We start from the raw sequence: 21,493 nt of genomic DNA, 5'->3' as shown, positions 1-21,493 counted from the left end.
AAGGAGGAGAAGGAATGGGCTGGAGGAGAAAGTTCAAAAACAGAACAGGGGAAGGGTTGTGAGCTGAGTTTCTGGTGAATCTTTAGAATTTTGCTGTCAAAAAATGACATGAGAGAATTACAAAAATCAGTTGAACACAGATATGAAGGTAAAGAGTCCGGGGTTCGAATAATGTTCTTATAAAGTGAGAATATTGACTTGGTGGAACCTTCATTTGAACAGATTAGACCAGTGTAATAGAGGGATTTGGCTTGAGTAATACAGTCCTTATAGTGTACTATGTAATTTTTATAAATGTCTTTATGAATAGCTAGTCCAGTTTTCCGATAGAGCCTGTCAAGTTGCCGTCCTTTGGCCTTCATGAGCCGAAGTTCAGGAGTAAACCAGGGGGCAGAACGAGCAAAAGAAACAGATCTGGTTTTTAGCGGAGCAAGAGAGTTGAGTATTGAGTGAAGACCAGTGTTATAATATAAGACCAGGTCGTCAAGAGCAGTTGAATTTAAAGTGGAGTATATGTTGTCCATGAGAGAATTTACACTGGAGGAGAGAGAATTTAAATTAATATCCTTAATGTTACGAAAAGAAATAAGACGGGAAAGCTTAGTGATTGAGAGAGGAAGACAAATGTTAAATGAAAGAAGAAAATGGTCAGTTATGGCAAGTTCATCTGCTTTACAATCAGAAGGGGAAACACCAGAATAACAGACTAGATCCAGGACATGACCCTTGGAATGAGTGGGAAAATTGATGAGCTGCTGGAGACCAAAGCTCTGGAGGCAGGATGAAAAGTCTTTAGTCAGAGGACTATTGCAATCATCCATGTGAATATTGAAATCACCCAATATTATAATGTTTGGTGAAAGGATTGACAAGTGAGTAAGAAGAGCAGCAAAGTCATTCACAAAGTCATTATTAGTTTTCGGGGGACGATAGATGGTTGCAATCAAGGGCGTAGGAATAAGTTTACAATTGGGGGGGACACATGTCGGAAATCTGAGATTCGTAAATATTCAACAGAAATATATCTTAAGTACGCTACTTAAAAAAAAGGCTATTTAATCTTTTACTTTATTCCTTTATAAATTGTGTCTTGCAAAAATAATGCATTTAAAATTTACATAATGCATTTGTTAATAAGATGTGAGCATATCACCAAACAAAATGACTGGAGTCTTTTATTAAGCAAAGGGAGATGTCTTTCAAGGGCTTCAGCCCTTGGCATATTTAGTGTCCGCATACACACTAGAAAATCAAATATTTCAGTTGGATTAAAAACAATTCAGTAGGCCACACAAGTGCAAAGTTTGATATGTTTTATTTTGTCAAACTTGCAATAATGGTCAAAAATGAATTTATATAGGTTGACTGACCATAGAACCATCTCTTTGATTAAACAAAATTCTGAGATGAAAGAGCCCTCACAGACAATGTAGTGAACAAATTATTCACACTTTTAACATTAAGTAAAAGAAGAAAAGAAAATCAATCAAAATATGCTTATTCAGTTTGTCGAACTGTATGACTAATTAAACCAAATCAAAAATGAAGAAATATTTACCAACAATAAATACACATTTAATAGACAAGCTTTTTAACTCACTGACTACAGTGTGCTTTAACTGTTGGAAAAGCAGTTAGCACAGAGATTATAGGCCACATAACCCTAGGTAGAGATCAACACCTCTGTGCTTCTGAACAATTGCACTTTACAGCCATGCATTTATAATTCGCCAAAAATGTGCCGGAAACATAAAAGGATGGCAAACACTGGCTTAGGCAAAAGAGCCAAAATGTTTTTTCCGCCTTTCATTTGCAGCCACAAATTGCTTGCAAACTGACTTCTTGTCCAGTAAATCAAGTTTATCTTTATGTACATGACAGACAGCAACATGATTAAGCCTGTTTTGAGTCATTGTAGACCGGAGCCACGTTTTGAGTCTACGAAGCGCACTGAAACTTCTCTCTGCCTCAGAGGATGAAACGGAGACCACCAAAAGCAACCTAACCAGAGTTTCCACTTGCCCAAAAAGTCTACGGACCTCTCCAGGCAGTCCACCAATGATCCCTGCAGCTTCTGCGCTGTTGCTAAATGAGTAGTTCAGTCTAAACATAGGAAGTTGCACTGAAAGTAACTCTCTATTCAACTCTGGGTATTTCCCAATGACTGCAGCATCAATCGTTCCACTGAGAAGTGTCTCTTCCAACTTTTGTAAAGTCAGCAAGTCATCCTGGTTAAATAGCCCAGTGAGCTGTGCATCTACAACATCCAATACTTTAAAGAATTCACCTCTGTAGTGGTCATTGGCACATTCAGGTTGATGTGTCTTAGCTCCTTCAGTGAAGCGTTTTGGGGGTGGCCTTCTCTGTGTAACTGTGATGGGTTTAACACCCAAAGACTGAACCTCAGCCATCGCCTTTTCAAACAGAGTGTTGAAACTTTCTTGATTTCTTTTAGCCTTAAGTGAAGTCTGAACAACTTTCACAGCAGTCCTCATTCCAGCAATGGTTTGAGTTCTCTTCTGGAAAGAGATGCTCAGGCATTCAAGCTCATCAATCACAGGTGAGGCAAGGATGAGACCCAAAACTGTTTTACCTTTCCTAAACTGCCCCAGCAGTCCATTAGCAGTGGATGCTGTGTTTGAGGCACCAGAAGCCATCTCCTGCAAGCTAGCCAGCACTGACCCATACTGTGACAAAACATCTCTGATTGCTTTGCTCCGTACTGCCCATCTTGTGGGGCAGAGGGGTTTTATTGCAGTGCACGATGGATTCTCTGTATGTGCTGTTGCTGCATGGATTGCCTTAAACTTCCCTGACTGAGAGAAAAGAACTCCAAGCTGGTTCACCCAATCCAATGCATCTCTGATCAGAACTGAGGCTAAGCAAGCTTTCTGTGCAATTAAATTAGTGCAGTGTGCTCCACAATGAACAAAAAGTGCTAGTGGCTGCTCTTGCTTTATCAGTGCCTGTGCACCTGCATGCTTCCCAGACATATTGGCTGCTCCATCATAAGTTTGACCTCGTAAACCATGCATTGGTAAGTTTAATCTGAGCAGCACATCTTTAACAACAGCAGCAAGGCTTTTTCCTGTTGTTTCAGAAACTGAGTACAAGCCAATAAACTCTTCATGGGGCTTCATGTCACTGTCAATGTATCGCAGACAAATGCTTTCTTGTTCTTTCCCAGAAATGTCCTGTGTTCCATCCATAATAATTGCAAACTCAAAAATTGGTAGGTTTCTGATTGTATCCGCTATTTCACTGACAATACTATTGCTCATAGAACACAAGATTTCATTCTGTATCTGTGGACTTAGGTATTCTTTCTGAGACCTCAGCAACCACTTAGCCAAAAGGGCATCATCTTCTGCCAGATTTTTTAACAGTTGATACAAAGTGCTGTCATCATCGTCATGCCCTCTCAAAGCTTGTCCCTGCCGTACCAAATATTTTATGGAGCTCACAATTTTCTCCAGACAGTGCCTATTGTCACCTTGCTGAGTTGCCAAAGCACTGGATAATTGGGCATTTATAGGATGACTTTCTTGTGCAGTTACAGAAACAGCATGACGATGTGTGTGACTATTTTCATGTGCTTTAAATTTTTCGCATGCTTTTTTCCAATTTTTAAATCCAGAAGTGATAAAGGCGGGTTCGGATTTTGCACCAAATGGTGTGAGTTTGTCCTGGTAAATTGCCATGCAATAAAAACACAAAATGCCATTTTTCACTGCATCATAATGTAGCCAGGGAAATTCCTTGTACCACTTTCCTTGGAAATGTAAAGTTCTGTTGGCTAGAGCTTGAGGGTCTAGGAATTTTGGATGTGGCTGATTTGGCTCTGTTCTCTGTCCACTGACTTCAGAGTCTCTCAGCTGTGTGTCCCTAGTCTGAACTCCCTAGAAGGAAAAGTTACAATGTCACTCAATGCCCCTGAACTACACTTACTACAAGCAAAAGATTAAAATTTTCAACTTTTTTTGTGGACTCTCATGAAGTATCTACTCGTATGAGTTACTCTATCTTACCTGTTGCTCCACTCCTGTCTCTCCCTCACTCTGACTTCCTGCCTCTAGCCCGGTTGCACTATCCTCTCCTTTTCCTGTCTCCTTTGTGCTGTCCCTGCATTGTTGCTCCTAAACATATGAGATGGTTTCAGAAATGAGGTACAGCTCTTGAGCCTAACATGGCCAATTTTAAATCAAACAAAACATTTTATTTGTCACATTACAGACTTTACGCGCAGAGTTAATCGCAGAGGCAAATAAAATAAATCCATTAAAATCCTTTCAGAGTATTAACTTATGGACTCTGAACTAAAGTCTTTCTGACAGGGAGCTGACAGTGTGTTGAAGAATTATGGACAGGGCGCTTTGAAGCATCTGGTTCAAAAACGCATTCTAAACCTTTGGTAGAAATCCATCTATCCTTCCATTTTCTGTACACCCTTGTCCCTTAGTGGGGTCGGGAGGTTCTGGTGTGGGGTACACCCTAGACAGGTCGCCAGTCTGTCCAGACCTTTGGTAGAAATGGCGCCTTTAATTCCAGTTTGCAGTACAGAACAGAGAAAACTACAGAGTTGTCAATGTTGTGTTAATCTATTTATAGTCTAAAAAGAGGAGCCAGCAGTTTATTTGAGGAAATAAAGGTGCAGAAGTTAATTTGTTGGTTAGCCGCTGCTAAGAATTAAAATTAACTCTCCCTGTGGTTTTAACTAACGATCAGGAGCGCGGCAGGTATAATATCTGTCCATTTCGGCGAAGCAAAACCACGCAAAAAATAAAAAATCCTCGTAAAACGCACGCCCAGACCGGGCTAATTTCAACACAAGGGCAACACAGGTGTTGCCCTTGTGTTGTGTGACTGTTACTCACACTGACGTTACTCTTTTTAAAAAAGCTGAGTAAGTCCTGCTGCTGTTTCAGCCTTTTAGTTGGTGGTGGCATTGTACTGAAATGAGATATATATATATAAAAAAAAAGACATTTTGGCTAGCGTAGCAAACGTCTAGAGAAAGTTAGCAGTTAAATATTGGATGAGTGATCATCCCAAGACTAAGATGATTAAACCAAAAAGATTCAGTTCCTATATATGAAAGTGAACTGACAACAAGACGTTATAAATAAGCAATATTCATAGCAGCATTCCCGACAGACCATTTTACCTCATTCGCAAGTTTCTGACTTCTGTGTCGCTGTTTCCCTCCCTTCTGAGTGCTCACTCAGCAGTTCAGAGAGGGGAGGGGGAGTACCGTGACGTAACGCGATGCTGCGCCTTCAAAATAAAAGCACGCTAGTTAAAAAAATGTCAAAATCCAATATTTTGCGGTACAATTTTTTGGGGGGGACATATCCACCTGGCTTCAATATTGGGGGGGACATGTCCCCCCCGTCCCCCCCGCTTCCTACGCCGCTGGTTGCAATGATGGTGGGGGTAGGTCCAGAAAGCTGACACACAGTTGATTCGAATGAGGAGAAGGTGGGAGCAGACAACGGCGAGACTATCCACTTCTCGCGGTGGATTACCGCGAGACCTCCTCCCCGGCCGGTGCCACGGGGTTGAGAGATGTAAACAAACCCCGGTGGAGTAGAATCGTTAAGCTGAGAGAAGTCATTAGGTTGTTGCCAGGTCTCAGTCAAGCATAGAAAGTCAAACTTACGGTCAGTAAGGAGATCCTGGATGAGATGTCCCTTGCCCGTGAGTGAGCGGATGTTAAGCAGACCGAAGTTTACAGAGGAATTATCAGACTTTACAGGAGTGTTAGCTGACCGGGCTAGGCAAGCTAACACACTGCGGTCAACAACCCTGCTGGGAGCACGCCGGAGACGACGAGAGGTAGACCAGATGGATTTTATGGGTTTCGAGATGTCCTCTTGGGTGTTCCGACGAGACCCGCGGTGGATGTATTTCCGGCGTGGTAAGGGGGTTGCATCCAAGATGAACAGTGAAGCAGGAGGGGGTGTAGGTAGATGAGACCGCAGCCGAAGGAGTTCAGCAGCAGAGTACTGGATCAGACCCGTAACAGGTTGTTGGAAAAGTGCCAGGAGAGTCCAGAGAAGCACAGCCCAGTTATATATCCTGCTAGTTAGCATTGTAGAGAGGAGTCGGCGGCCAAGATAGGTGTACAGCAACAAGTAAGATAGTGTTGTCAAAATCAGCGATTTTGCTGAACAGACAGAAGTTAGTCAGCCTGATTAGCGCAATTGCATAGTCCAAATTAGGTCATAAGACCATAAACTAAGTTAATTATATCGGCGAGCAGCGGCAGCAAGTCGCGCCAGCGTTCACTCTAAAACCGGAAGTCCTTTTAGGTCAGTTGTACTTACAAATCCGCATGTGATCCACTATTATCACCATCCTCAGTTATTGTGTGTTAACTACTTTCCAGTACCCGTGATTTGGAGTAAGTAAGTTTTGGAGGAATGATTTTATCTGAAATTATTCTGCAGAAACACACAGTGTCAAAACTGTGGCGACAAGAAGCCATATTTAGTGTGTCTGACTAATTTACAGAAATAAAAATGGAGTTAAAACTGAATAAATGCCACTTTTATAAGGATTGTGTGGAGTTAAGGTAAAAACAAACAGGCCAATAAATAAAAAAATTACTCCTTTCTTTAATAAAAAATACATCTGCAAATTTGGCAGCATAAACTTTGTTTCCATCAACGGCAAAAAGAGAAACAATAGAGAGCAACTTTACGGGAGTCTGTCAGATCAACACAGAGTCCAAAGAGGAGACAAACAGCAGAATGAAGAGAAAAGACTAAATAAAAATAAGGTTCTACAGACACAAATCTGACGGAAGAAACAACAAAAAAAATCTAGAGATAAACATATAAATTGGAGGGGGGGAGGAAAAAGATCCCAAGGTTCACTTCAGTCCTAAAAAACAAAAACTACAGCAGCTCGACAAACAGCACATGAACAGGTAACATGTTACCTAAGAGAGAGAGAAAGTCCAAACCAGAGGATCAGCACAGCACTGATGTTCTCTGCAGTATCATCCTGTAACACTGGAAACAGTCGGTTCATCAGAACCAGTCCGCACAGACGTGAAGACGGTCGGATGTTCCTGTGGGTTAGCTTATCGGAGACGTCAAACAGACCCGAGCGTCGGCCATCTTCCCAATGGTCATACAGGTGAGTGGGTTGAACGCAAACCGTGCGATCCGTTTCCATGCTGCTTCTTCTAGGTCGTTTAAAAGGATAGTTTAGGGTTTTTTTTTAAATGAGGTTCAGATTGGAGAAAAGGTTTATAACAGGAGACATCCCCGGTGCTGGAGCTGGCGAGACCGCCCCTGTTCTACAGTCAAACAAAACCTGTGCTGCTAAAGCTACATTATGTAACTTAGCCTCTCCAAGCCGTTAGCCTTAAAGAGGATTTAAGCAGTTTTCTATAAACTTATTGTGACAACATGTAGGGAAACCATTGCTGACGACTGTAAAAAAAAAAAAAGAAAGAAATAAACACTCTAAACTACTGAAGGTGGTTTCCATAAATATTCTGAAGGAACAGTTCAGCCTAAATAAAGCTGCTGGGTGTAACTTTTATTTTTAAAAAAGTATATTTATTAAAACTATCACTTTGTTGTGATAGTATGATATGAGATCGATAATTTGAGAAGAAAAATAAATAAAATGAGTTCCTCCCCCGTCTCCCAGTGCCAACTGGAAACAACCAATCATAGCCAGGTTGTGGGTCTTAGCACTGTCAATCAGGAATGTGTACGCGCCATTCGTCCTGCTTTCCACTCCCACCCACACCCCCTTCTATCTGCTAAGCTACAGCTTCTTCCTGATAGAGAATGTTGTGAATGCTCAGGCTAGTTAGCATAGCCACAGATGAAGGTGGCTGTGTCTTCCTGGGATGGCAAGTTGTTTCTCCGCCATTAGCACATTAAGAAGCAAATACACAAGCACAATACACAGTGCTAAGACCCTCCCCTTGGCTCTGATTGGTTGTTCTGATCTGTGCATTTCTTCACACCACTGCAGTAGCTCAATTCTTCCACAGATCATTCGTCTCATATCACGCTGTCACAACAGAGACAGTTTTAACAAATATGTTAAAACATTTTTTTATAAAAAGTTTCACACTGCAGCTTAAAAGGTTAAAAGTGGTGATTGAGCTGTAAATAACTCTCCATGTAGCATAAATCTAGGAGGCTGAAGCTCACAGCAGATCTGGGACGGGCCGGTTTTATGAACCCTTAAACCCTCGTCATGTTTGCAAAAAGATCCCAAAACTAAGGCTAAATAAAGGAACCTTTTAAAAGAACCGCAACTCAAAAGTCCTAAAACATCCATTTAAATTTCAACATTTCGACTTATTCAGTGCATCTGTAATACTCCTTTTTCAATGACAATACAGAGTGAAAAAAAAAATGTTTTCCCCCACAGTGAGTCCGACTTCGTCCCGCCAGTTGGAAACCATCGGCCCCGTAGAGCTGCTGACTGAAAGCGTCGCAGGGCCACCAGGAAGTGATGATTACGGAGCAAAAAGTTTCACTCTCTCCGCCGTTATTAGCTGCCAACACGGTCAGGAAAACTGCACAGGCTGAGGTTTTCGGCTGATGTATGGGAGTCCTCTCTGGGCGAAGCGCTTACGGGGAGGAAACGAGGGCCGGTTGTACCTGGAGCTCGGTAATATTCCACACAGTGTGTGGCTTTCACACACCGTGTTGTATTATACGCAATCCTTTTTTTTTTTTTTTAAGGGAAGATGCAAAATAAAATATATTATATACAATCTTTCTTTTAAAAAAAAAAAATTACGTTGTGAATAGCGTGTGTTCCTCCCCGTAAAGCGTATTCATACCTTTTAAATATCATCGTCTTCGTGCTCGTTTGGATTTTGCTCTTCCTCCCCGACATCTATTCATTATTTTCCAGGAGGTTTTGTTTGTTTCCATAAGCAGAGAGCGAAGCACCGCATTGCGACTCACTTCCTTCTTCAAACTATAAAGTCAAAGTTTTTTCTTAAATTATTTGTAGCCATGTTCCCTCCCTCCCTCCGCCTCACCCCCTCAAGCTTCCAGCAGCATAACTCTCAACAAACATCTCGTTTAAAACAGAAATATTTCCTCCACAATAGTTCCCCACCAGCCACTTAAACACTTCATTGTGCTTTCTTCTTCTCTCTAGAACTAAGTGGTGATCCAGCTGCCAGCAGATGAGCTTCACCTTTAACGAAACGTATGCATGCGGTTTGGGGTATTGTGCTGACTCTGCGTTCTGAGAACATTATTCCAACTTTTGTTGTTGTTGTTGCCGTTTTGTTTTTTGTTTTCTTTCTGTAAACCGTTTTAGCTCAGAGTGCCGTCTTTCTATCTGGGACCGTTCCTTCCTCCCTGGCCTGCCAGACGGTCAGATTCAAGGTCTTTGTAACCGAGTGCAACAATTACATAAACCGTCCAACGTGAAAGTCAAACGGTGACTCGGATACTTTTGTTTTCCGCTCCGGTGTCTGTGATTATGACCGATGGGTCGATGTCGAAGTTCACCAGTTTGTGCTTCTCGTCTTCCGTTCTCGACTGAAGTCGACGGCGATCGGCTGAAGAGGAGAGTCCAGTCGAAGCTCACCACCTTCGGTCATCATCTGCAAATATAAAGAAGCGTGAGATTAGACTGAGGACTTTATGAGGTGAAATGCAGAGTCCACTCAAATCGCCTGCGACTTTCATACGGTTTTCTGGGACATTTCTTATTCCTGAAGCTCCAAATTTCACCACAAACCTCACTTACTGCGACTTTAACAGACGGACCGACTCAAAACAGTGAAAAGACGTGATGTGGAAATAAAATAATTTTATTCTTTTATTTTTTATTAAAAATAACGTAGTTGTTTTGCGTCGACTACGTCTGAAAGTCGAAGTTCTGCTTTCTAAAAGTAGCGCACACTCAGACTGAACAGAGAGCATCTGAATAGTAATTTTCGAGTCTCGTCACGGTTTTTTTTTTCACTTTGTATTCAAGTCTGGACTTTGACTGGACCATTCTAACATGTAAATATGCTTTGATCCAAACCCGTTGCTCCAGCTCTAGGCCCAAGGTGTCGGTGTTCCTTCCACTTCACGACGCTCTTTGTTCTCCGAAATGCGTCTGATACCTTCACAGAACAGCTTTGTTCTGACCAAGTGACGTCTGAAGGCAAATGATTTTTATTTTGGGGCGTCAGCGAATTATACAAATGTGTGCTCCACTTTTATTTCTGGAGAAAAAAAAAAAGATCAGAAAGAGACCCGATCAAATATATTGATGTTTGTGCTTTGAAGTTGTAATAAGGTGAACGAGTTCAAGTGAGCATGAAAAGTTTTGCAAGGTCCTGTAAGTGAACGCTACGAGCATCACATATATAAATGTGACTTACTTGCCTGTATTAAAACAAAAAATGCTTATTTACCTGAAGATATTTGCAACAGCTGTAATATAAAGAGGAGAGGAGAAGCATTTGGATGAGGAGAAAACCGTGTGCCCTCTCTGAAATCAGAGGCCTCACATTTATCATTGTACACATCCCGCGTTTTTTTTTTTTTTTTAATGGGTTCCAGGCTTTTAACGAACGTCTCTAGACAATAGATTCTCCCTTTTTACGTGGATCAATACCTACCGATTCACTGACGATTGAAACAGATCGGCTGCCTGCGGAGAGGCCGGTGCAGACGATTTGTTTAAACGGTGAGCAGTCAGTCACTGCTGAGCTTTTTCCTTTGGAGTGTTTGGTTTGCTTAGTCGCCCAGCTGTCGTTCAGTTGATGTTTATTTAGTGATGTGTTATTTTTTTGTTGCTCTTGAAGCATAAAAACAATCAGTGCCTTCAAGAAGTATTCTGGCACCTCAAGCACAAACCTCAGTGTATTTGATTGCGATTTTATGCGATAGAACAACCTATAATTTTGAAGAGAAAAAAAAACGTTCCCAAATCACCAACCAATCGTCTTCATAAGGCAAGTAATTAGCATAGCGTCCACCAGTGTGTAATTTCATCTGGGTATAAATGCAGCCGTCCTACGAAGGTCTGGGAGGCTTTTTTTAGAGAGTGTTGGTGACCAAACAACATCACGAAGAAAAAGGAGAGCAGCAGACGGGTCAGAGAGAAACGTAGCAGGGAAATTTAAAGGCGAGTTGGTTTACAAGCTATCAGACTTAAACTTCTAACTTTGAACGTCTAAAATTGAAAAGGGTAAAGGTCAACTTAATCTGACTGGTGGGGGAGATTACGAAAATAAATTTGCTTAGTGGAAGCACACAAATTTTGAAAAGAAAAACCAAGTTTTTCGATAAATATCTGCGCAGGGATGAGGTGGTCTTTTTTTGGCCGTATCAAAACGGATTCATTTGCAAAACTGCGATGGAAACATTTTTCTTCGTATCCCAAGAGTCACATGACCAACGGCTGGATGTTACTACGGACAGGAGGTGGTAGGAGAGTGATTTATTTTTGTTTTCTGGTTGTTTTTTTCCACCTCACCCACCAGATCTCTCACAGCATCGTACAGTTCATAAAAAGCCGTGTGTCATTTGAACGCGTTGAATCCGCGGCCCTTATGGAAATTCACCGACTGCAGTTTTCCCAAAACGCCGCATTTGTAGCCGCTCCCAGAGGGCTTGTTGCGTCAACGCCTGAATCACACGCCAACGTCTCCTCTGATCGCTGATAGATGATGAGCGCTAGTGCCACTGCTGAATTATGCATATTTCTCATGTAACTGTTTGCATCTGCCATTATTTGATGACCTGTGACATGTGGTTTTAATGTAATCTCTCATTTAATGGAAAAACCACATTTGTGAAATTGTTTTTCCTCGACATTAATGGAACACAAGCAAAGATTTGCACACTTTTGTAATGGAAATGCGTCAACTGTTAGTCTCTAGGCATGTTTGAGTTTTTGTTACATTTTCCACCCGCTACCGTTAGACCTCACTTCGTCTGTGGTTGTGACATTGTCGTGTGAAAAAGGTCAAGGTGTATAAATACTTTTGCAAGACGTTGTATGCAAGTTAAGTGGATAGAAACCCAGCGGCGCCGTGAGTCCGTGCTGCACTGCTCCGCTCAGCAGCACAGCGGAGGCTTCGCGCCTGTCGCCATGCATCACTGTAATTGGCCCAGTTGTTTCAACGCAATGAGACCAATGATGAGTGAGTTTATTAGCAACCACATCCTCCCCGTTTATGCCGGATCTGTTGCAACTGTGTGCCGCAGCCCGAAAAACGCACACTCGGAAGGACACAGTCCTCACAGGGCAGCTAAAACAGCTAAAAATAAAAAATAAAAAAAACACACACACAACTATAAAAACCACACTTTGCATTTCCTTTTGCAGAAAGAAGACTGAGTATGTTTTCACTGTGGCAGCCAGATGTGACACTCGGCCTCATTAACAAAGCACAACGGTCATAGAAACGTTGCATCACGCTGGTGCCAGACAGAGAAAACGTGCAGCTAGAATACTCAACGGGAAGCTCCGGCAGCCCAGCAAAGACGTACGGTTCAATAGTACGTTTTCCTAAGACAGGCATGTCAGCAGGAAGAACTGGGTCAGAAGTGACTGACATCAATTTCCAGAAACAATGAATAAATATTCAAACGGCACTGCTGTCACGGATGCTGTGTTAAATCTGTGGCACGTGTATGTAGATTTGGATGCTCGTGTATAAATTAAACAAAAAGGAAGTCTCGCTTTTGAACATTTGACCTAAAAGGTCTAGTTCAAAAAAACGTGAATTGAAAACCGCACCTTTGTCTTGTTATGGATCCATAATCTTCTAATATCTGAGTGCTGGCCTCCTCCAGGTTCCAGTCACACATCTCCAGCAGCTTTGCACACTCAGACCTGTTCCTCAGACCCAAACAGAACAACTGCTCCACCTGCAGAAAGGCACATCACACATCAAGCCATTGTTAAGCAAAAAATTTAAACATAAACGGAAAGTCTCTCTTTTTCAGAGATTTAATTCAGTTCTATAACTTTATTGTAAGGAAACGCATTAGAATAAATCGGAGCGCTCAGTGGTTGAATAATTTCTCCTTAGTAAAAATGGCCACAGTAATACTAAGCTAGGAAACTTTCCATAAGCAAAGAGCTTTCAAGTGTTTCAGGAACTCCTGATCAGTCATGGAACCTTTTTGAAAAACTAAAACAAAATCTTAGAAAGGTGGACTGTGGACACCAACATTAGCGTTGGTGAAGTCTGTCCTGTTGCTCCATGTTAGCATTGAGATGCTATTTTGGATTTGAATACCTTCGCTGATAAGCTAACTCCACACAGCGACACGTTTTTCCCAGCGTCCCATCAGATAATATTCTGAAGCAAAAATGAACCCCCGCTGGGCCCAGAGAAGCTGCTTCGTCATCCATTACCGTTTGTACGCATCGCTTGTGTGGCAGGTTTACGGGCGTACCAGAAACACGCAAATACAAAGGTTCCACTCAGAACTACTTTATGTAAAATAATACATAAAAAAAATTGCGATTACTTGCGCTAAAAGGATTAACCCATTAAAATCTCAGTAAATAGGCAAAAATTATTGCATTAAAGTCCCGCACACGGTTAAAAGATTTGCAATGTTTTTTCCCCTTCACTGTCTCACATTCAGTCATACTAAACTCTGAAGTGGACTGAAAGCCTAATCAAAGAGGAAGACGTCAGTCAGTAGAAGATTGGTTTTACTGATAACTACGTTCTCATACCATCTTCATTAGATCTTTTGCTTTTGTTCCAAGGTTGACGAGCACAATTTGCATTACAACACATTTGTCTCTGGGGAAAAGACACCATCTCTTATTCAACCGTGTGATGGCTGAACATTCCCAGACTAATTATACAAGACACATTGTAAATAAACCGAATTTTTATAGTGCATTTTTAGCCATACAGACTGCAAAAGGCTATTTGCACTGACACACAGTAATACACAGAGCAATGCATATATTAATTGTTGCGTTCTAATTGTCTGAAAGAACAAACATAAAACCTTCAGGCTTTTGGAAATTGTACGCAAGAATAAAACAGACGTGTCCGCTTCATTATATGTTGTGATATTAATGAATTTTTTCATGATTTCACTTCCTCTAGAAACAGAGTCTTGGCTGAGACCTATTAAATCTTACATTGACACAGTATTTGTGTGAAAATGCCTCTGCCAGCCGTTCTTCAATATTCTTTGGGTGAAGCTTGTCCTTGTTTCGTCTCCTGAGAACCGACAGTAACATATTGTCACAATGATGTTGGTGCTCATATCTTTTCCCGGAGGAAGACAGCTCTTCTAAGAAAGTTTTGGATTCTTTTAACTTTATTTTATTTCCAGGGTTTTCCTTAGCAAGCCATCAAAATCTGCCATTGTTGCTGTGGTATTGTTCTCTGAGCAAATGGTCCTTAAGGCTCCTATTCCTGATGGTGATGCACACAAACAGTTTTGTTGTCTCTCTCTCTCTCTCACACACACACACACACACACACACACACACACACACACACACACACACACACACACACACACACACACACACACACACAAACACAAGCCTTGAACCAATCACAACACAGGACATATCTGGACCTGTCTTTCTCATTACAAACATGAAGAAAGTTGGAAATATTGCCCTGGGAAAGCAGAGATCGATAAATGATTAAGAGAGCAACAGCACCAAGAAAAACAGAAACCCAAAGAGGGGAAAAGTAACAAGGCTAATGAGTTCAACGCCATTTTATCAATAGATGAAAGCAAAAGAAAACCTAGACTTACTTTGAACTTTTTATCAGTTAATCAACTGGATTGTTTTGTTGAATATTAACATTTCACAATCTTTGTGACACAAGATTACACTAGTAGAAAATAATTATAACTCGATGGAGATCCACTGAGAAAGTGGATGCTAACAAGAATCAGATCTCAAGTTTGATCTGAGGCAGCCGGAAAGTCCAAATTCGACATACGTTCACTGCTATCGGGTCACACTGGAAACACTCTTCGGGGTGGATGCCATTACTGCATGAAGAATACATAATTAGTGCTGCAGCTAAGAATTGTTTTAGCAATGGCTTAATCTGAAGATTAATCAGGTAAAAAAAATTTTTTTTTTTTTTTAAATCAGCCATCTCTCCAGATATTTCATGTTATCACTTAAGTTTTATTTGATAAAATATTAGAAATGTATGAACACATTTGGATAAACAATTCAGTTCCTTTTTTTTAAAATAGACGTGTATTCTCTCTTAAGTGAAATAACAAAACATTTCCTTTGTGTATGCTTCAATTGTAGCAAGGATGGATCTGCAGCTAAAACAAATATTTCCAACAAATCAATCAATACAGTGTTGGGCTAATCTTCTGACTAGTTTTTGGACTACCTGATTAGTTGGGGTTTTTTTAAATTGCCGGTTCACACAGAATTTAAACCAGGGAAAACCAAACTATGTGACTTCAGGAGATCAGAGTTAAACATATTTCCAATAATCTAGTATGTCTTTGGCTCATTAGTGGCACAAAGAGCAAGACTTTTAGCAGACAACAAAAAGGATAAATATATTTCAGAAAAGTTTGCTTCATCTTGTTGAGATTTCAATGTCAACCTCTGATCTTAAACAAGCTGACGTACAAGTGTTATAGAAACCTGAGTTGAGGCTGGGATCTACAATGCAAAGTTTCTACAATGCAGGGTGCTAACTGCGCTACTAGCTAAAGACAGAAAATGTCACTTCCATAATCATTTCTAAGTTTTACATCAGAGTGGGCCATTATATTCTGATTAGTGCAAGTCCATCACTAAACAGTTACAGAGAGCAGCCCAGATGCAGGATTGTTCCATGCAGGGAATCATATGCTCTCACCTTTAGGTAATGCACAGCCTTCTGGACATCCCAGCTGTTGTTCTGGAGGGCGGCTTGACACTCTGCTATCGTCACGCCGTGAACAGCCTCCTGCACCTGAAATTGCACAACAGCAGCTTGACAAAAGCGAAATCTCCATCCACAACACACACCAATATTCCAAACAGCAATTCTCAGATATCTCGGAGAATTTGTTTTTTTTTTTTTGTATAAACACCATAAGCACATCTCCTGGTGATGAAATCATCTGTATTGACTTCAATCAGTATTTTAAACAAATGTTAAACCCAACAACTGACTCACTTTTAGTTTCACCCGCCGCTGATGTGAGCTTTGAGCATTTCCATTGATCAGAGAGAAGTCCCACAGCTCCCACTATACTAACCAACATCAGTCTGAAGTCTCGTAATCATTTCAGCTCAATCAAACCAAACCAAACTTCAAAGAAATAACACTGACGATGCTGTTATGGGGAGCAGAAAGCTTGCAGTAATTCCACACACTATTACCACCAAAAACAACACACACTAAAAAAAATCAATTAGTTAACTATCCAGCACATGTCAGTGTCTCCCATTGATCTGCTGCGCGTTTTATACATGGTGCTAAAATCTCATTGCACTGCTGTTGTAATCGGCCAAACATCTCTGCATCTGCCAGATCGATGGGGAGCTTTCAGCGTTTCCAACTGCCTCCAGAATAACGAAAATCAATTCATGGCTATTCATTCATCAGGATCAACTGAGAAGACACATGAATGCGGCTCTTTGTACACAAAATACTAAAAAAAAAACAAAAAAACAATGAAGACGTGTAAGTCTGGAACGATTACCGATATGAAAGCATTTCAAAGTTTTAACATATGCTAAATTGATTGTGATAAAACTAAAGAAGAACCCTCCCACCACACTCATGAAGAAAACACAGTTTGAAAACTGCAGTTTGTCTGTTCAGCAGCTAACGGCAGGATTTATTGGAGTAGATAGCCTGACTAATTACCCGGCTACTTTGAGTTTATTTTACTCCCAGTTCAGTTTACACGCCATGACTTTCTCTCTATGAAATCCATTTTTTATAAGCAAAGGAAAAATCCAGCAGCCTTCTTCATCTAGCTGACCAGCTGATCACCCTGGTCAGCTTTATCTAGCTGACCAGGGTGAGAAAGAGACAGCGTTGTGCAAATCTGCACTTCAGTCGCTTTGGGACTTTGTTTCATATCTCACTTTGAAATGATTAAAACATTGAGACACGACTTTTTACAAAAAACTTCTCCTTTGGAGATCCAACACATTCCTACTGCCAGGCAATTATAATTTCAATACTTACAAGTAGATATCAAATTTCACACTGAATCCATGTTGCTGACAACATTATTTCTAATTTAAAGTTATGCAGATCAATCGATTAATCACGATTAATCGATTCGTGAAGTAATCAACTAATTCAGTAATTGATTAATCATTAACTGGGGGGTACAAACTTCACAATAGGCCAATTGTTGAAAAAAATATTTTCAGAGCAATAATTAGGCTAAACTGTACAAAAAAATCATACATTGTGCATTTAGATAAAAAAATAAATAACTTTAGTCTGTAAATATGCTGTATACAGAACTCCTCATGTGGCATAGATTAAATTTACCTGGTTCAAATTCTGTAAAGAAATCTCTTAAGGACCTTTTGCAGCTGTCTTTTATCCTTCATTACAAAGTACTCCTATATTATTATACTTTAAGCAAAAAATTAAAATTTAAAAAAGGAATTGAAATGTTTGTATTTTAAAATTTTAATACTGTATAAAATAAGCTTAAGTTTTCAAATAGAAAGATCTGCTGAAATTGAACATTTCTTTATCTGATTAATCGATTAATCATCAGAATAATCTGTAGAATATTTGATGACTAAACTAATTGGCAGCCCTACTTTTATTAATCAATGTATGATTCTTTTTTACAGCAGTAGGAACAATTGCAGTTTTTACACATTAAATAAAGCAGCTATTACACCATGTATTTTTGTGTCAATGTCATGATATTTTAATCTCAATCATTATTTGGTTCTTAATCATTTGAACATGAACTTATAACAAAAGAAGCAAATTAACAAAAACACAACTGGAAAGTAAAACTTCTCATTTTTAACTTAAAATGCAAACTGTCCATAGTTTCTCTTTCCATAGCAGATTATAATATCCTAATAATTACAATCCGCTATATATTATATCCATATCATGTCTAATAAAGACAGGACAAACAAACCCTCTAATAAACAAGTTTGTGTTCATCACATTTAATTAGCGTGTCTAAAACTGACCATATATTTTCTCTAGTGTGGCATCAGAGACAAATGTTCAAAGCTATTGAGGGGAGAAACAAGAACAGATGGATATCTGGTTGAGGTCAGCACCTTAGACTGGCTTTACAACAATTAATCACAGGGAACATTAATCTGGACATAAGGTCTGCTATAAAAAGCACAAAAACCCTCCCAGTGCAGCAACTTCTCATCAATCACAGGGAAGCTCTGGAAGAAAAAAGCCTAATGAAATATTAGATTTGCATCATGTGCTCGTTAGAGACAAGGCGGTAAAGCGGGGATCGTATAATCTGAGCATACCATTTGGACTCTGTCCAGAGAGTTCCCTCCGTCTTCTGTCCGGCCGCAGGAAGAATTCACTGTTGGACCCGTCAGCCCGTCTGAACACACGCGAGGGAGACTAACTGATGTCTTCATCCCTGACCGCTGTGCGCTCATGCCAAAGTTGTTATTGAAGGAGAAGTTAGCCTTCAGCTCTCCCGGCTGGACGAGTCCCTGAACTGTCTGGGCGGTGACGACCATGGGTCTCACGGTGGCCGTGTTGGCGTGCCGCGCGTGCCTGTCCTCGGCACCGCTGCCGCCCGGGAGGTTCTCAGCCTCTCTGAAGAAGCGTTCAAAACGGTCGAGGTACGGCGGCCTCTCTGGCAGGAGGTAATAGTGCGTGTTGCTGACTTTCTGCCCGTCTCGGACGATGGGCAGGATGCAGGGACCTCTGTTGGCGTTGTCCCTACCCTGGGCTTGGATCACTTTGGGTGCGGCGTATTTGGGGTCCGAGGCAAAGCTGTGTGTGGTCGGCATAGGTTTGCCAGGCGAGGTGGAGAGGTGGGAGCTATAGGAGTGTGAGGCCTGGTGGGTGGAGGGGCTAACGGAGCAGATCCTCTGCTGCAGAGAGCCCACCACTGCACAATTGGGGCTTGGCGTCCGGGAGTTGGGCTGGGACAGAGGGTCTCTGGGCGGGATCTGAGGCGGTCGTTCCAGGCTTGTGCCCGAAATGCTGTATGTGGGGTCCGACGGCATCGGGGAAACAGAAAGGTCCCTTGACCAGCGAGCGGACGTGTAGTCTCCCCATTTTATCGGTCGAGGGGGTATTGGAACACGTGGGGGGATCTGAGGTTTGTCCTCATTGATGAAGAGATGCTGTTGATCCTCCTGGGCGTTCTGAGTAGGACAGAGGGCTGAGATTTGGGTCCACTGACCAACCCCGCCTGTCGGGACATTGAGCTTCCTCATGCACTCCTGCTGGAGTTCCTGGAAAATCTCTGCGGATTGGGAGAAGGACGGGGAGGCAGCGTGGCTGTGCTTGCTGGGAAGGAAAAGGTTGTCCTCCAAAACCGGTCTTTCTGGATCTTTCGAGACGACGCCGTCGCTTTCAGTCACCTGTCCTGAGGAGAGAGCTCCGTCTACGCCGTGGACAGCAGTCTGATCGTGTTCGAGCTGCTGCTCCGAGCTGGTGATGGAGCTCACCTTTGAGAAGAAAGGAGGTCAGAAGTTACCAACCAGAATTTTCAATCAAATCAAAGTGTCATCTGGTACAGTTTGCAATACACAGAACATCATGTCTTCCTGGATTTGACGATTTGTTTTGCCATTTTCCATAATTGTTTGCTTTAGCTTCTCCATCCACTGCGGTGCCATGGTTAGGGGTCAAACTGTGGCTCAAATGTGAGGATGAACTCCTTGTATGGCTTCAACTAATGATTGCTTTAGTAATCGATTATTCTATTAATTATTCTGATTCATTGATTAATTCAATTTTTAAAAATGGCACATTTTAAAGATTTTTTTAATAAGCCACTTAAGCCTTTCTTGCGCATCATTTTAAATGTTGTATAAATTACTATAAAAAGATGCAAACAAACAAATAATCCAATTTCTTTTTCAAATAAGGAAATGAACAGCCTGTTGCCAACAACGTAGTGCTCCTTTAGTGACTCTGAACACGGTGAAGTTAAACTATGGTACTTGAGGTGATTTGGCTAAATCTTTTTTTTTTTTTATTCTATCCATTTTTTAAATAAATGCAAATATGTATAGAGATATTCTGTACAGTTTGGGTTTCATTAATGCTCTGAGTATTTTATTTAAGCAAATAGTCTTTTTTCAGTCAATGTACTCCGGTTAATTATAAATCGATTACTAAATTAGTTGACAATTAAATTGATTAGTCACAATTAATCTGATTAATCGTTTCTACCCTTACTCCTTGCAACTAAAATTCGACTCAGTTTAGCTTCAGAATCTCTATCAAACTTTGTTAAAACTGCAATTTTTAACGGTTGTAAGGTCTGCAATCGTGTTCACTAAACACCAAACGATCCGCCCGATTCTCGTGCCTCTTCTGATTATATCGGCCAAGAAATAAACAAAGCGGAGTGAGGCGTTTGGTGAAATCCTGCAGTGAAAATCCATACTTCTTTAGCCAGCTCTATTTTTCTTGTAGTACATTTATTAGTGGAGAAATACACCACTGGAGAACCCCTTTAAAAAGTTTACACAAACTTTCTTTGCTTCTTGGATTCACCGAAGCTAGTCTGGTTTAACTTACCTCCATGTCGTCTTCATCTTGGGCTACGTCGTCGTAGGCCGGCGGCGGCGGTAACGGCCGGGCGTCCCAGTCTACCACCGGCGTGGGGTGCAGGGGCCGCTGCAGCCACTTGGACGGACTTTGAGGCGGAGTCTTGTCCAGGATGTTGCCCACTTGCAGCGCTAGCTTCGCCAGCACCAGAGTTTGGTTTTCGACCACAGTGGAAGGAGAGCGTGTGAGTGAGAAATCCTCCCCGAAGTCAATGAGGGACACGTCGCTGCTCGGGGTGTGGGCTGAACTTGAGGTCCGGCCACTCTGCTTGTTAGCAGAGACCCACGCAGCGGGTTTAAGCTTCAGACCTTTGAGCGAACCGGTTTTCCTGAGAGATAATCTCCGGAGCGCTGCAGAGGTGGAATCCTCGTCTTCAGTTACCGGATCGTAGCACGGTTCTGGAGATGAAAACAGAGTCCATTCATTAATGGACGATGTTTCAGTATAAGTAACCATGAGAGATCAGCTGACACCAAAAAAAATATTATATAAACAGAAAAACTTCCCAGTTAAAGCACCAAAAGAATGATGGACACAGATAGGGAAAGGAAGAATGATTTTAAGGAAGAACAACTGTTAGGGGGACAGAACCACTGCAAACACAGCAACGGAGAGATAAGGAAAAAAAAAGTGTGAAATGTACCTTTGAAGAGTGGAGCAAAGAGGGAACAGAGAAGACAGGAACAGTGGCTAAGAAGCTGCTGAGAGAAACCAGACTTACTCTTGATTAACACGGCTGGCTGAGGAGGCCGGCGGGGAGGCTCCTCT

The 21,493-nt window shown here is 41.4% G+C and overlaps 1 protein-coding gene across 13 annotated transcripts in view; it reads right to left on the bottom strand.

Annotated features, from left to right (window-relative positions):
* Positions 1–6,597: 6,597 nt before the first annotated feature.
* Positions 6,598–21,493, bottom strand: part of tnk2 (tyrosine kinase non receptor 2) — a 58,551-nt gene continuing 43,655 nt past the window's right edge. For 9 of the 13 annotated variants that reach the window (XM_023335022.1, XM_023335015.1, XM_023335020.1 and 6 more), the window contains 6 exons: positions 21,369–21,491; positions 20,696–21,123; positions 18,451–19,614; positions 15,836–15,931; positions 12,742–12,872; positions 6,600–9,601 (listed from right to left, as the gene is read on the bottom strand). In XM_023335022.1, the coding sequence (XP_023190790.1) occupies positions 9,598–9,601; positions 12,742–12,872; positions 15,836–15,931; positions 18,451–19,614; positions 20,696–21,123; positions 21,369–21,491 (1,946 nt within the window). In that variant the 3' untranslated portion in view covers positions 6,600–9,597. Of the gene's footprint in view, positions 9,602–12,741; positions 12,873–15,835; positions 15,932–18,450; positions 19,615–20,695; positions 21,124–21,368; positions 21,492–21,493 lie in introns of all 13 variants that reach the window. The other 4 variants (XM_023335017.1, XM_023335025.1, XR_002752864.1 and 1 more) reach the window with 3 other exon arrangements.

Source organism: Xiphophorus maculatus, chromosome 6 (genome assembly GCF_002775205.1).
Source record: "Xiphophorus maculatus strain JP 163 A chromosome 6, X_maculatus-5.0-male, whole genome shotgun sequence".
In the NCBI taxonomy this organism is placed as follows: Eukaryota; Metazoa; Chordata; class Actinopteri; order Cyprinodontiformes; family Poeciliidae; genus Xiphophorus; species Xiphophorus maculatus.
This window is presented reverse-complemented; position numbering and strand designations above follow the sequence as displayed.